This window comes from Hetaerina americana, unplaced genomic scaffold (assembly GCF_022747635.1).
Source record: "Hetaerina americana unplaced genomic scaffold, ioHetAmer1.1.p SCAF_20, whole genome shotgun sequence".
Classification (NCBI taxonomy): Eukaryota; Metazoa; Arthropoda; class Insecta; order Odonata; family Calopterygidae; genus Hetaerina; species Hetaerina americana.
The window spans coordinates 1,410,467-1,428,051 of record NW_027286764.1 but is presented as its reverse complement, the minus strand read 5'-3'; the positions used below and the strand labels follow the sequence as shown (position 1 = coordinate 1,428,051).

At 36.2% G+C, this 17,585-nt stretch overlaps 1 protein-coding gene across 3 annotated transcripts in view; it reads right to left on the bottom strand.

Annotated features, from left to right (window-relative positions):
• Nucleotides 1-350: 350 nt before the first annotated feature.
• Nucleotides 351-17,585, bottom strand: part of LOC139688526 (potassium voltage-gated channel subfamily KQT member 1-like) — a 311,370-nt gene continuing 294,135 nt past the window's right edge. For all 3 annotated transcript variants that reach the window (XM_071586043.1, XM_071586044.1, XM_071586045.1), the window contains 4 exons: nt 8,609-8,747; nt 7,420-7,576; nt 3,357-3,479; nt 351-595 (listed from right to left, as the gene is read on the bottom strand). In XM_071586043.1, the coding sequence (XP_071442144.1) occupies nt 494-595; nt 3,357-3,479; nt 7,420-7,576; nt 8,609-8,747 (521 nt within the window). In that variant the 3' untranslated portion in view covers nt 351-493. The remainder of the gene's footprint in view (nt 596-3,356; nt 3,480-7,419; nt 7,577-8,608; nt 8,748-17,585) is intronic.

Sequence of the window (17,585 nt, the reverse complement as noted above, 5' to 3'; positions counted from 1 at the left end):
GCATTCATGTGCAGGCCAAAACCATCTAACCCACATTTCATTTGTATAAATAAATAAATAAATAAACACTTACATACATGTGTGTGTGTGTGTGTATATATATATATGCAGCAACAAACATTTGTTGCTGTCAAAGCTTGTTATCCAGCACTTCTGTGTTACTTCGACGAAAACATCTATATATACATATACATGTATGTATGTATATATATATATATATATATATATATATATATATATATATATATATATATATATGTATATATATATATATATACATATATATATATGTATATATATATATATACACATATATATATGTATATATATACATAAAGCACACATGCATATTTATATATTTCCCATCGGGAATTTCCATTCATGGAAAAAATATGTCCATAGAACCTCAACCTCAGACAGAAGTCAATTCAGCTAAAAGACACAGAAAAATATTTTACTGACTCTCAGAGGAAATCCCTAAGGGAAAAATCCACTATACTTCATCCTCAATGGATTTTATTGGTATCTGTTGGTTTTGTGCAACCGCATTTAGAACATACACTAATTGGTCAATTTTCTTGTCCATAACAGCAAGCTGAAAGAAAATGCAATTATTTCGATCAGATATTTAACATGGTGGGCTAACTAAGCATATTGTGCATAGTAAATTATAGCTGAGGGAATCAAATTTTTATTTTTCAAAAATAACCGAGGTTATTATCATAGGTGATGAAGTAAAATTAAAATGCTAATATGGTGTCCTATAAGCATCTTCATTCTCTGGTTTATGACAGATAGGGAAAGATGATTAAGCCCAAGATTATGTTACCTACTATAATTTCGCAAATTCAGGAGCAGACACAATTGACAAAATAGGTGTGATGCTATAATACTGTGAGACATTGCAATTAATAGTCATTAGTAGGTTTTTAGGTTTTTAAATATGAGGAACTCAAGGCGTAAGTAATTTACAGAAACAATAGCCTGGAAAGTAACTTGCCTGAGAACTAATTTAGAGGCAGATCCTGAGAAAGATAGGCCTGGGACTTTTTGACGACAGATTCAAAAAAAGGCTAGTTTTCTAGTATTTCTTTGTGAAAAATAGTCTAAAATTTCAGAATCATCTTCTTTGGAGGAAAAGAGAGAATCACATCTCAAAGTTAAAGCAGATTGCATAATTTACCTCAGAAATTTGGACAAAAAACAAATAAATGGCATAGCTCAGTTTCAAAAATGTGCTAAAACCCACAAAAAATGGTAAGATGCTATGACTGTATTCATCAATTCAATGGCTATTTGTGAATGTACTTTACTTGTATTTTCCATTGTTTTTTTAACAAATTGCTTTGATGATTGATACATTGAAAATAATAACAATCTAAGTTAAATAAATGGCAATTAATGAGGGAAGGCATTACATTTGCATTTTAGAAAAAAATATACATCCAAGTACCTGTTTATTGTTGAATACGAATTTTATGCATTGTATCTGAAATACATCTTTTTAATTTAAGATGAATTCTTTCCTAGCTGGCAATGCAGAGAAAAAATCAACCCCAGTTTCCAAGTCAAAGGTCAGTGTGACTGGTAAGGGTAAAGCTCACCCAACACTAAGCCGAATGGTGTAGGGGAATTCACACATTAGTGGGATCCTTTCCCAATGCCATCTATGATTTCCCAGAAAGTTCTGGTGCCTGAAAAATCATATGGCTTGAATGACGTTGAGGGTGCCCAGAGGCATTCCTGGGACTTGAGCTATAATGCAGTGGTTCAATTCTCTACCTACTGGACTATAATGTTCCGTCAGAGAAAATAAAGGTGAGTAATAGAACATACAAATTTAACTTCAAGTAATGAAATAATTTTTTTGATCAATTGCATTTAAATATGGTCTACAGAAGTCAATACCATAGGTAGGAAAAAATACACTCCAGCTCAACTTTGGAATCAACATTAATCAAGGACTGCTAAAGTATTTAAAAGAGGCATTTTATGCATGGGAAACAATGCACTCCTGGGCAACTGTTTGGTATTTGTGCCTCAATCTGTTTTAGCCCCATAATATTCTTGAGTGCAAGAGAGAAAATCACTGTTTTCTGATAAAACTTTGTATTGTAATAGGTTAATCACTTTTGAAAGATAATGATGTATATGAAGATAGTTAACACTAATCAAGCTTAGGGAGACATTAAAAGGAAATATTGGCACCTATATGAAAGCAAAGGAAATAAGGCACCAATTTGAAAGCAAAAAATTCCATCCTGTCTCGAGTGTCACTGCTTTAATGCTAGAGATTTTATCTAGTCCTATTCATCCACATCGTCATTGGAAATGATATCAAAAGTATTGGTGCAACTATTCCTACTGCAGCTATTGAGTGGAAGTTGACTTCAAGGGCTTTACACATGGGCCTGATAGAAGAGAGAACAAAGTTCTTTCTTCTATCAGTCCTTTCTTTTGTGGAAAGTTTCAATGGTGAACCACAAAATACAAATGGCGAGCATCCTCACTTCCCCAGAGGTGTTCAGTCTTGGTCATTTCATAAAATGGAGAATGTATTCCCAGTGCAGAACTGTTGATCTTTTGTTTCATGCCTTAACTCCTTCAAAATTATGAGGACTAGTTTCTGGGGTTTCATCACTTCACCAAATCTATGCAGTATATTTGCTGGTGAGTTGATTGTCTTGCCCTTCAAATGACATAATTTCAGAGAATGTGCCATATCCAAAGCCTCATCTAGATTAGATCACTATTGGACATAAAAGCATAGGTGTATAGTAATTTTCATGATGGATCGGATGCCAGTTTTAATGGATGATTCATAGACTTGACGTCAAGGCGCTAAAATTCAGCTTGAGATTGAGCACCAGCTAGCAGAGTACTTGGCTGGATTGTGGAATGGATGGAAGTTTGCCTGGCGTCTTGTATTAAATAAATCCCCAAGTTGCAAAAAAAGATTCCCAACTAAGATTCAAGGGCAATTTCCTCCTCCTACACTGGGCCTTTGAATTTTAAATATTTTTGGTGCATTAAAACATGATATAAATGGAAATCGGTGATGGAGAATAAGACATTTTTTAAATTTAATTTTACTGCAAGGACAAATGTTCTAAGTTTTACTTTTAGTATCAACAGTTATTTTAATTTTTCATAACTGATGGTTGCACTTCTCCAACTGAGGTCTTCATTATAACTTTTTAACATCCACCTTTGCAATAGAATTTGATATTATCATCTAGCCCTCTTAATTAATATTTTTTATGTATTTTATAAATTATGACTGCTACCTTGTCACATTGTTTCACAGGAAATCAATTTCATGAAAGGATAAAATACATGTTTGATAAAATAAATACCTGCTGCTCCACACGATAAAGGCGAGCACCAATAGTCATGGGTTTCACATTGCCAGCTCTGTCAATACCAGCAAGGTAACTGCCAGGCTTCCCCAAGGTCTGGTCTAGCCTTCGTTGTAATTCCTGCATTAATAGAATTTAAAAGATCATCTAGTACAACTAAACAGACATAACCTAATGATAGCTTTCAAACTAGGGACACACAGGGAATACTAGGTCATATTGAAAAACAATACAGACCAATCTCTATGTATATATCACCTCAAATCAAGTATATAGCACCTGCATTGTTCATTTACTTATTACAAAAAATATAATTGAAGCACGATTATTAGATAGGTAAAAATATCACCAATCAAAAAATCATCCAAGGTTACTATATTGTTCAAACATCTTCCTATATTTTTGACCCATCGGTATGGATGAAGTAAAATTAATTTTCTCAATTGCACACAAGACAATTTTAAGTTCTTTTTCCTTTTAAATTAAAAAAATAGCTTCCCATTTTGTAGATCAACTAACAAATAAGAGCTAAGAAATTGGGTGATTTTGCCTCTGAGTACACTACATTTTCAGTATAATACCTTGGAGTGCAAGAGTTCAAGGTAGCCTTTCAATCACAAATTTTATATGCACACTATTTCATGATATTTTGATCTTCAAATGACTCTGGTCAGTTTTCCCAGTCTTAATCACATGTGAGGTGTGGCAATCAAATAAATGGACTGGTGCTACAAAACATTTTTTGATCATCAGTAGTATTAGAAAGTTTATAATCTCCAATGTATCACCATTGTATGATTTCTACAATGCTTCATAGAAGTCTTCTCTGGCTCAAAGCAGTGCTGGAAGTCTGCATCTGTCAATTTCTAGAGAACCTCCATTTCTTTTCCTTTCGCTGTTCTTGCACTATCAAGTCTTACCCTTAAGCTCCAATTTGAACTTAGGAAATAAACAAAAGTCTCAGAGGGCTAGGTCAAGCAAGTATGGTGAGTGATGCCATATTTTATGAAGAATGCCTTCACTGACAACACAGAATGGGCTGGCATGGCTTTTTCTTGGCAAAGCACCCAGGAATCACTCTTCCGCAAATGGGGTATTTGTCTCCTCACTAATTCACAAATTCCAGTTCACCCATCACCGAATAAAATTAACTAAACGGAGTTGCAGTAGAAGGTCTGCAAATCCTGCCTTGGTACAGGAATTGCAATTTGGGAGATTTTGCATATACTTCCTCCCAAACATCTCCCCCACAATCGGCTACTATTTCTCCTCTATCCAAATCTTTAAACAGGGAACTTTGTGAGGAGGATAATCTTTGTTTTTTCTCAATTTAAGTTCATCAGAATGAATAACTAAGTCATCATTGTCACTGATAGTCTTTCCTAAGCAAGACCAAAGGGCAATTGTTGAGAGAGAATCCTATTCCAGAGCAAAGATAAAATGTTTCATTTCCATTGAGATGATTATCATGTGTCATCAGGAAAGTGTTAAGAACAAGACAGGTGAGGTAAATAGCACTACAAAGACAGCCTTATAATAACACAAAGACAAGTTTGCAAGTAATACAGAGATGCATGATAAAAAGCTTATATATAAGCTTACCCTGATATGGCCCCTGCTTTGCAGAAAAAGAAGATACTCTAAAATGCAGAACACCCCTTTTATTCTTCTAACCAAAATGTGAACATATATTTCATTTTCATTAGGTAAATTTGCCAACATTCATAAGCCTAATAGATACTCAAATAATATGTACAAAAGCTCTGCCGTAGACAAAAAAAGTAACGGTGCAAACGTAAAAACACTACACCAATAGATAAGCCTATGGCATTCTTTGTGCGAGGGTGGTCCCATAAGTAACCAGTCTATCTAGAGATGGCAGTAGTTGTTTGAAAAATATCACCTAACTACAAAGTATGCAATCAATAAAGCATATGTTTCAAGTTTGAAGACGCCACGTTGTTTAGTATTTGTTTGGCAACCATCAAGAGTGAACATTTTAGGTGAATTTGTGAAAATGGAGAAAATTAGTCAGCATTAAGTAAAGCAATACTTCTATTTGAAAGGCCTCAGCCCAATCAATATAAAAGCTAAACTGGATTCTACTCTGTGTGAGTCTACTCCTTCGTTTACAACAGTAAAGTATTGGGTAGCAGAGTTTAAATGAGACTGTTAGAGCTGTCAAGATGAGCATTGCATTGGTCGACCAAATAAGGTGATGACTCCAGCAATGGTGAAGAAAATCCACAAAGTGCCACTGGATGATCGTCGACTGCAAGTGCGCGAGCTAGCAGAAATAGTAGGCATTTCAAAAAGTGTGGTACATCAAATAGCAACTGAAAATTTGGGCATGAGAAAGCTGTGTCCTAGATGGCTGTAAGGTTTGCTCATACTTGAGCAAAGCTAGTGTCGTGAAGATATTTCAATTGAGTGTTTAGCAAAGTTTCACAGCAACAAAGTGGAATTTTTGCATCGTTTCATAACCATGAATGAAAGATGGGTCCATACTTCACACCCAAGACAAAAGAGCAATCAAAACAATGGATTCAAAAGAGATAACCAGATTCATGAATTAAAGTTTGAATTGCTACCTCATGCACCCTATTCACCAGATTTAGCCCCCTCGGATTATTTTCTGTTCGCAAACTTGAAAAAATGGCTCTCGGTGGTCAAAGATTTTCTAGCCGTGAAGAAGTGATGTTGGCAGTTAATGGCTATTTTGAGGAGCAAGACAGCTCTTATTAAAAAAAGGGTTTCAAACGTATTGCACATCGCTGGGAAAAGTGTATAGAGCTGAAAGGAGATTATGTTGAAAAATAAATACATTTTTTTCCAAAATGTTTGTGTTTTCTTTGTTGAGTTGGGTACTTCTGGGACAGCCCTCGAAAATACAGCACCAGCAGATCGATCAGCATTAAAAGGATTTATGATCTCATCATTCATTTGCCTAGTGAAAGAACATCATATGCTGATGATACATTCATTCTAAATATGGGAGAGAATTTCACAGATATTAACACTTCTGCTCATCACACTCTAGCAAACTTCAAACTGGTGTAAGTCAAGCAATTTGCTATTGAATGAGAATAAAATGTTTAAGTCCATTTCTTAGAACAGATTCACAGAAATCTATTCACATGCCCAGTCCCATAACATTTTCGGGATTATCTCCAAGTGAAAATCTAGACTAGATTTTCACATTGAAGAATTAATCAATAAAATGGCCCCTGGGTGAGAATACATTGTGAGGAAACTTGGCCTAATTACTTCACTTGAGACCTTGAAACTGGATATACAAACCTAAAATTCATTCCTGTGGCTGGCTATGGAGTTGTCTGAGGAGCTCTAACCCAGCAATGGAGGCATTGTCCATGCAAAAAGGTCTGTAAAAGCATTTGCAAATGCTCCTATCTGGACCCCAGGAAAGCTACTGTTTAAGGAGCAGAAATTAATGACTCGAACATGTGTTCTAAGCCTTCACTGCATCATAATTGTAAAAATATATCAGTGCTTGCTTTACGCAAATTACACTGTGCATGATCATTTTAAATAAGGAAGGGAGAGGGATAATGCACATGAAAAATCAATCGCTCAGTCCCTCTACGAAAGGCCCACACCACACAGCCTCACTTATTCATTACAAACTGCCAATGAAGACAAAAATAAGTCCACCGTGACTGCTTTGAAAATTGAATTAAATAAGCAAAAATGTCACAGAAATGTAAGCATCACTTTACAAAGTATATGGGTAATTCACACCTCTGGGCATCGCATAATGTTCACTGCTGATGAATTTCCACACATGAACCCTCTTAGGTAATCAGTAGATTTGTGAATCTTGTGGTGTCATGGAGGTTGAGTGAAGTAAGGAGTACCTACAATTTTATACCCACATTCAAGAAATTTTACTGAGTATGCTCATACTGACATTGAATTAAAGAAAACTGATAAATCATTCAAATGAAAAATTCATCAAATTTGAGCACACTCATGAACACAGTCTTATGTTAGTGTGTGGCCCCAGCACTGACACATGGTCCATGACAGCAAATATCCTTACTTTGATTCGGACCATCATGTTAAGGTGTCCCTGGCTGTACTGCTCTATCACATCTCGTACATCATAAGGCTTTCTTGCTTGCTGGAACTTTCTCCGGGCCACAAAGTACTTGATTTTCCTTATTGCTCTAATGGCATTTCTGTGAGCTTCCGTGAGCCTGTTGAGTGAATAAAAAAAATCAGATCTTGTAATTTAAATTAGAAGGGGATAAAGTTATCTAGGATAAAATGGAAACATAGATGGTTTGGTAAAAACAATTAAAAAATCATTTGCTTACAAAATATCTTTGATATGTAAATAATGCTACTTTAAAAAGTGAAAGTGGCTACAAATATTTCCTTCATTTTTTCTTATAGAGAGAGAATTAGTCATGAAACAATATAAGCACAAATAGTTCTCACAGGAGTCCCAAATCATGCACCAGAACTTCTTGAAGCACATGATTAGCTAACAAATTGTTCTGATACTCCTCTTCCAGGAAAATACAGTTCAATAAGTTATTCACTCCTACAAAACCACTACACACATAGATAAATAGACTTTCCCCGACCATAGTGCTTCACTTTAATCCCACAATCCCGACACATATATGAAACATAATGAGTATCAGATGATTTAATTAATGACTTTTAAAATTTTATTTCATTCATGCACGCACCACTACCTCTCATTAATTAGATCTTCACTCTGCCACAAAGGCAAATGGAAATGAAGAATTAGGGAATAAGAATAAGAATTTTATCTGCCTCAAAAATCATGACATGAGCACAATATAGACATACGCCACATCAATATAAGAATCATAACACTTAGTGAAAAAAGCTAAAAAGTCAGACTTTGTTTTCCTGAACAAAATCATTGACATTCTATTGAAAATTTCTTTAAAGAGAATTCACCTCCATTCCTTCGTAGAGTTGAATGAATTTATCTTAGCATCCAGTAAATTAATCATTTTTGATCCCATCAGAACTTTTATATCCTAGACTAGATTAGTTCATAGTTTTCAAAATTCACATCATAGGAAGATTCTTTGTCAGCTTAAGTTCAGAAAGAATCCCTTACACAGGCAAAAAGTCAAAGGCATGAAATGTCAATCAAATGCCATCATTCTAGCAATTGGAGTTAGTTCTGATTGGGTGACTCAATTTAATGAGCCAAGTGGAAGTAACAAGTATTTATGAGCACTCACATGGTCACCCTCTGGGGTTCCTCCATGTCCATGTCTATCTCATCAGAGGCTGCTTCCGTCACGCTGCTTGTCTGACTTGTGAACAGTGAGCCCCTGCCCACACCATCACGGCCCTCCCTCCGCACCCGGCAGGGTGTGCCTGCAACACACAGACAAAGGAAGAACTACTGTTGTCCAGCTTATTGACCAAGATTCCTGGCTTAGAACAATTCCACATTACACAATCACCGGTTACTTGATGAACCATACAGTGCATGACTGCAATTTTCTCAACAAGGCATTTTGAGTGTATCTTGCAGGGTCTTACAGTTTAAAATGCCAACTCTGTCATATTATGTGCATGCTACTCCATAACCAAATATTCTTATGAGTATTTTAAATGCCAAATGAATGGATCCGGTGAGAAAAAGAACAAAGAGTGAGACATAGCTTTTACGTCCCTAGAATTTAACTTATTTCCCAACCAATAAGATATTTTCAAAAATTAAGCACAAAAATTAGGCCAAAGTTATTCCCATTCACCTTCATGATGCAGGCTGATTTCAGAGCACATTTTGGGGTAAAAAAGTGTGCTTAAGAGGCACTGTGATATTCCAGGTCAGAATTAATGAAAAATACTTGGATCAGACAGAAAAGGATGCTCAAACTAAGTAATAAGAAAATTGCATTGGTACATGAAAATATAAGAAGTTACACATGCAGTGTAACAGTCTACATCACATAATTCTCTCTTATGATCCAATTATGTTATTACCATTCAAACTTTTTATGCGAAGTGTAGTTTCTATTATTATTTTGATATAATCTCAATATGTAATAATAATAATAATAAGTTTATTTGTCCAGAGACTGCATCATACAAAAAATTGTACACATATTATAGGACACGTCAAGGTTTTAAATATGACTAGGCACGTCAAGACACGTTAAGGCATTAAAATGACATATTACATTAAATATAACAAGGCACGTCAAGACACATCAAGGCATTAGATATCACATATGATAATTAAATATAATTATAGGTAATTCACGTACTTCATTTGACATACAATTTATGCTTACATTGTGATACATATTGTATTAATACAATAATATATACAATAATACACAATGTAATACATATACCTATTCTAAGTTTCATGTTCCATGAAATTCCTAATAGAATAGAACAAATTCCTTTGAAGAAAAGCTCTCAATTTCCTTTTAAATAGAGAAATGTTTGTGCTGGATTTCAGGTCCTCATTTAGCTTATTAAACATAAGGAGACCCATAGATTTAGGGCCTAGTGCGGTGGTTCTAGTTCTTACGTAAGTTCGGTGCAGATCATATTTAGACCTGGTCCCTCGGTGGTGAATACCACAATTTGTGTCATACATTGAAAGGTTTACAAAAGTGTACACTAATAATACATAAATGTAAATACATGGCAAAGGTAGAATGTTCAATTTATGGAATAATGGACGACAAGGAGCATTATGCTCTGCTTTGACAATTAGGCGTACGGCTCGCTTTTGAATTTTAAATATTGTGTCTGCAAGTGGAGAATAACCCCAGAAAAGGATACTATATACGATACAGGAGTAGATACTACCTTGATCAAAAAGTTCCCGGAATAACCACCGTGTGGCGCTCCCATCGTTCCGATTTGAGTTCTGTTTTTTTTGTTAAATTGGTACATCTGTTGTTGATATTCCCTTTAAATCTTAGTGTCATAACTTGACATTTCCAAAAGTTACGGTCGGTTTTCGGTATGTCCATCAGTGCTTCCTGCGATTTTTCCATTACTTCCTCTCGGCTGCTAAAACGCGTTCCCCGTAATGGTTTTTTAACTCGATTGAACAGAAAGAAGTCACAGGGAGCCAAATCAGGTGAATTCGGTGGCTGTTGGATGGTATTTGTTGCATTTTTCGTCAAAAAATTACGAATAATGATAGCACTGTGCGACGGTGCGTTATCATGGTGCAAAATCCACGAGTTTTCTGCCCACATTTCTGGTCTCTTTCGGCGAATTGCTTCACGCAAACGTCTCATAACGCCCAAATAATACTCTTTGTTTACTGTCTGGCCTTCTGGCAAAAATTCATGATGCACTACACCGTTGTAATCCATGAAAACCGTCAGCATTGCCTTCTTTTTTGACTGAAAACGACGTGGTTTTTTTGGTCTCGGCTCATTTGGTGAACGCCATTCACTTGCCTGATGTCTGGATTGCGTGTCGTACTCATAAACCCACGTCTCGTCTCCAGTAATGATCCTTTTGATGAATGTGGGATCGGATTCAGCCTCGCAAATCATGTCTTTTGCGACGTCAACACGGTCTCTTTTTTGCATGAAATTGAGGTCTTTTGGCACCAACTTTGCTGCTAACCCAAATCATTAACCACAATGTCTTGGGCGGATCCATAGGCAATGTTCAAGTCCTCCGCTATTTCTCTGATGGTTAATTTGCGGTTATTGACCAACATTTCTTTTACTTTATCAATTTTTTCACCGACTTTCGATGTCGATGGTCTGCCACTGCGTTCATCATCTTCGATTGACTCACGACCACTTCTGAACCGCTCGTGCCACTGGTAAACGACCGTTTTTTTTAGAGAATCGTTGCCGAAACACTTTTCCAACATTTCCAACGTCCGTGCGCCACTAAATCCGTTTTTTACGCAAAATTTAATACAAGTTCGTTGTTGCAAATTTAAATCCATTTCTGAAATTGTAAAAAATCGCCAACACACACAGAGATAGATGTACTCTTGGCTACGTAACTTTTGCAAATGTCAAGTTATGACACTAAGATTTAAAGGGAATATCAACAACAGATGTACCAATTTAACAAAAAAAACAGAACTCAAATCGGAACGATGGGAGCGCCACACGGTGGTTATTCCGGGAACTTTTTGATCAAGGTAGTATTTGCATAATATATTGACATAAGGACATCCATTGTTACAGTAAACCTGATGCTTCTAATAAGGAAGCAAATGGTATTCAGTTTTTTGCCCAGGTGACATATATGCTCCCACCAGGACAACTGCCCGTCTAGAACTATTCCTAGGAATTTTGCATGGGGCGCTTGGGGAATTAGTTTTCCACTTGATTCAATTGCAAATGTGGCCATGTTTTTGTTTTTATTTGCAAAGTAAAGTAGTTGGGACTTTTCCACATTTAAATTCAGCTGATTCCTGCTACACCATGAGTTCAGATGTTGAACGGTTTGTTTAGCATTGTTTGTTAAACTTTGGACTGTAGAGGCAGTGAGTATGATACTGGTATCATCTGCCAATAAGAGTGGATCATCCCTTTCGTTGGTTCTTATATTCTCAGGTAAGTCACTAATGTAGAGGAGAAACAGGATAGGACCCAGAACTGAACCCCGTGGGACACCTTGGCATACAACTTTAACAGGAGAGATGAATTTTTTTCCATCATTGAGCAAAACCACTTGCTGCTGACGGCAAAAGCAAGTATTAAAAGCAATCATTTTCTGTGGCTTTGCAACACTCTCATACTACTTAGGGTTAATCGGCTGTAGTCACAGACTTTATCATGAGAAATACAATGTATGCATGTCTTAGCAGAGGGGTGACATCCCAGTTAGCCCAACACATATTGTTTTGAGGCAGCACCACTTGTGAGATGAAACTAAATGCACCACATTCTAAACGGTTACAATTAATTCGGTAATTCTTTATGAAGTACTTTCAACAAAATGTTTAATTTATGGAATAACCCCAGAAAAGGATACTATGCACTCTCTCTGTTGTTTGCTACTGACTCAAAACAGATATATTATCAGCATTTGTAATCGAGGCAACTTTCCTATGCCGAATGTGGGAGTAGGTATTTTTCTGGTGAATCGAAAGACTCAATTTATAGAACAAGGTACATGTGCCCCAAGCCACCTCATGTAGCCTAGCTCATCACCATTGAATGGTTTATTTTTTTATTATTAGTACCCTATCATCACAGCAGGTTTTGAAATGAAAAAAGGAACAATATTTTGTTTACATTGGTTCTCATCTCAAAATTATCACATTGATTTTCCAATATATACTCAGCAATGCCTGCCATCCCTTGGCTGGCTAGCTAGCTAAAGGGTTGATCATCTGCATGCCTGATTTTATGAACTGTCCTCCCTCAACTTTCATTCCTATTTCCAGTTCTTTTGATGCCTACTTAAACATTTCCTCCACATATACATGAAAAGCATGGTTGACAGTGGATACTGCTGTCATACCCATCTCCCAACTGACCACCTATCTTACTCCTTATCCTAACACTGCTCATTCAGACTCTCCATCCACCACTCACACCTGAGCAGCCTGAGACATGTATAATAATAATAATAATAATAATACTTTATTCATTTTAAAAATGGTACAACCATATTAAATGTCGTCAATCATAATATTACTTAATATAACCTCCTGTCCCTCTCTATCTATTCCTATTTTCTGCATTACATTAATTAATTCTAGCCAATTTACTTCTAACCCATATCTACCCAAGTGTCATCCCGAAATACCCAAAAAAACAAATATTATGACTGGGCTCCATGTTCCATTTTATTTGTGACCTCAATTCTACTAGGCCTCTATCCTTCCTGAACACAAATAAACTGAGGACTTCTCCATTAAATCATATGGCCTCCTCGCTATCCTTTTAATGATGAATCGAAGTACCAGTTTTCATGGAAAAATTGAAAAACAAAATGAGACTATGATAGAAGGATTGTGGAAGTAAATAAAGAGTATATATGAATGATAACTTAAGGAGCAGTTGAGCAACTCACAAGTAAGGGGCAAAATCTTGGTGGCCATGAATAGGAGTTCAAAGAATAAAATAACTCATATAGGTAAGAAGGAAACAGTAGAATCCAAGAAATGAAACCAAGAAAACCCTTTCTAAAAAGTTGCAGAACCAAGTCATACCAGATTGCACAGAAAACATGCTGCCAGGAAATCAATGATAACTTTAAAAAAGGAAACAGTCAAACTGTCTATAAACTAGGCAATTGACGAGAGTGAAAAACGGAATCCCACAATATTTGAGATGCTAATAGAAAGATACTAATTAAAGATGAAGGCAATACAAAGAGATGGAAGGAATACAAGTATGAGCATATTGAAGTATGAGTTTTCTACTAGGGCCCAAACCCCTGGAAGGTGCCTTAATGAAGATACTTTGGCAGAATAAGAAAAAGGGCCTAGAACTACTGAGAAGTGAGCTCAAAAGAACTGTGGAAGACCCTAAGAACAACGAGGCACCAAAAGTTAAATAAACAAGCAGAGAAGTAATCCAGATACTAGGGGTCTTTGTGAAGGATACCCTCCTCGGAATGGTCAAAAATAACTATGGCAGTGGCAATCTATCAGAAGACGTCAAATTGAGTGAGATAACTGTATGCTAAGGAAACCAGGAACAGATAAATGCATACAATATTCTTCCTAACATAGAGCCTGAGTTCTCATGAATCAAAAATACTTACTTGGAAAATTAGCCAAAGAATACAAGGAAAGATAGAAGAAAATGTTTGAAGTAATAAAAAAATGATGGTAAATCAATAAAGACTCAGGGAAAACAAAGGAATAAGGGAGGAAATATTCAAATTGAGGGTTCGGGCTGAAAAAATGTAACACATTAGCTAGCCATGCCAACCAGCCATCAGGCAGCCATTAACCAGGTAGCCAGCCATGTTATGTGGCATTTAATATCAAATGTTCACAATAATAGAAGCACTTGAACTAGAGTGCAACTTCATAAAAAGATCCTTCACCTTTACAAGAATCAGGAAATGACCACGCAAGTAAAAAATGAAAGGAAAAAAGAAGATAAAATGGAGTTAGACAAGAATACAACCTTTTGCCAGTACTATTCAATACACAACTAGATGAGGCAATAAAATAAGCATAAGAATTGAGCATCAAAGGAGTCAAAATGAATGGTGAAAAAATTAAGATGTTTCAATTTGCAGATGACATTGCAGTAGTTACATAAATATGAAGGGACCTGCAAGCAACTCTTAATGCTATAGATCAAGGACTTTAGGCATGTAATATAAGTATCGACAAGTTAACTAAAATCCCTGTGTGTGGAGAGAAAAGCTGTGGGTAAGATATCACAATTCGAGGAATGAAGTTAGAGTAAGTGGAATAAAACCTTCGTCTCACTGAGCAGCAGAAGTATAACTTGGGATGGAAGAGTCAGATTAGCATCAAGCAAAGAGTGGTCCAATCTAAGAAGACATTCATTAAGAACAGGCAACTGCTATGTTCAAAGAACACACCTGAGGCTGTTAGCAAGGAAACAGTTCATCCATTCATTTATATAGAGGTTTTCATATGAATTAGAGGTTTTGAACATAGGAAAAGTGGGCCAGCAAAGAATTGTATGAAGAAGAAATAAAAACATACCTTTTAACATGGTGATGGATAAGAATGCTGAAGAGAACCATTGGAAGAATTCTACTGGAAAGCAGGTTGGACTCATACAGGCACAATAAATTAGTAAGACACAAAATAGTTTGGAAAATTGAAGCAAAGTTCTCATGAGGAAAACTAATAGAAAAGTGCATTAGACAAATTACAAAGTACCAGAGACACCATTAGGGGATAAGGGAATTATCACCAAATAGAGGATGAAGGGCTGCAGTAAACTAATCTTATGATTGAAATATTGATGATGATGAAGTAGCACTTTAGCTGCTATCAAAATCAGATTTATTGTTCACTAGTCCTCACATATGGCTGACTTTTCTCATTTTTGGGATGGGAACTATGATGGTAGTTAGAAAGGTTCTCAGAATCACCACCAGGTGTCATGGCTAGTGCAAGAAGTTTCCCGCAGTTTTAATCATTTATGAGTTAACACATAATGTGTCAATGTTCTGGGAAGAGATATGTCATGTAAATGTCTCTATTGTTGTTCTCCTGCATTGTTTTGTGAAGATGGAAAAAATTGAGATTCAAGCACTGATTAAATTCTTAGTAAAGAAAGGTATGAAAGCACAGGAAATTCATAGCAACTTTCAAAACTCCCCGGGGGACTCTGCTCCTTCATATTCATTTGTTGTCAAGTGGAAAATTGAGTTTAAGTTTGGTCAAGACAGCTTAGATGATGGTCGGTGTAGTGGTCGGCCAAAATGTGCCACTACCCCAGGAATTATTCCAAAGTGTATAAAATGGTCATAGAGGATTGCCTACTGAAAATGCGAGGAATTGCTGAAGCTTTAGGAAGGTCATCTGAATGGGTAGATTGCTTTTTCACAGGAGAATCGGATATGAGAAAATTATCTGCTAGATAGGTGCCGTGACTCTTGACACAGGATCACAAATCAGAATGGAAATTTCTGAACAATATTTGATCCATTTTAAGAGCAGCCAACCAGATTTTCTGCATCACTTTGTGACCAAAGATGAAACTTGGGTCCACTGCTACATATACTCCAGGGACAAAGCAGTAGTCAAATCAGTGGAAATATGTTTATTCACCACCATTAAAGAAAGCAAAGACAATATGGTCAGCCAGAAAGGTGATATCTTCAGTTATATGGGATGTAAAAGGGATTCTACTTAAGGATTATCTTCCCAGTGGTCATACAATTACTGGACAATACTTAGGAAACCTCCTGGACTAACTGCAGCAAAATATTCATGAAAAAAGTCCAGGTATGGTAATTCATTATGACTATGCACACCCAGTCACAAGTGTCGTTGCCATTGCAAAAATATGTGAACTCAGATATGAATTGCTGCCACAACCGCCTTATTTTCATGATTGGCCTCCATCAAATTTCCATCTCTTACCCAAGCTTAAAATTTCCCTCGGTGGACAGAGATAACAAAGAAATAACAGCCGAAGTAGACCAGTATTTTGCAGGCCTGAAGGAATCTAGTCTTTTAGATGAGATCAAGACATTGGAATATCGCTGGACCAAGGGCATCAGTGTACATGGAGATTAAATTGAAAAATAAAAAATATTTCATTAAGGTAAGTTGCTTATTTTAATCCCATTCTGAGAACTCTTCTAATTACCCTCTTAAAACTGATTTGACAAAATCTTCCAATCAAATACCTACTGCACATGGGACTTAAAGTTAGCTCATAAAAACTCTTCCTTTCACATTTTCCTAAAACTTAAATAGTTCTTTTGGAATGATATCCGTACTCACAGATTCATTTATTTTCAACATTACTACAGCTAAAATAATGGGAAAATTTAATTCAATGAGAAAATAAATCTTACCAAATAAAAATGCATGCAATATCTGTAACTTATATTGGGATTGTGCAAATTATAAATGTTATGTTGGCAGCTTTGCTGATAGTAGCACATCTTTTCATGCATATTCAGTGTATTGTACCGCACCCTGTGGTGGCATCAAAAAATAAAATAGCAGGTTTCATTTGACTCTTGGAAATAGATACTCGGTTTCACCTGTGTTTGTGCACCCAGAATACAATGTCATAATTATAGTTTGCAGTGGAGAATGAGATGAGAAAAAAATTAACAGATAATGAATCTGAGGAGAATCTTTAATATTAAGTATTTATGTGGCGGAGTGCAGTGAAACATTGGGAGAGCATCAAGCCATCATATGAGCTTGACTGGTTTAGATGGCAAATCCATAAAAAGAAAATGAGAGGAGAACATTGAGTGTTCATAAACTTACCAGGAAGAATTATCATGGATGGAAGATGAGAATGAAGTCAGTAATGCTTTTAAGGGACTTTTGGGAGGTGATTGTTAGCTAGAAGGACGTTGCAGGTACTGTACTATGGCCAAGGCTAAAGTTGGGAAATGGGTAAAATCTAACTTCGTTGCTGTGGCCCCCACAATGACAAGCATAAGTGGTGAACTTTAAAGAGAAATTATGAATTGAAGCAAAGGAGGCATGGGACACGTTGGACAGAGGGTGTAATGAGAACTCTTTGCTTGGTCCCACACTTAAATTAAGGTAGCTCACAAGTCTTATGA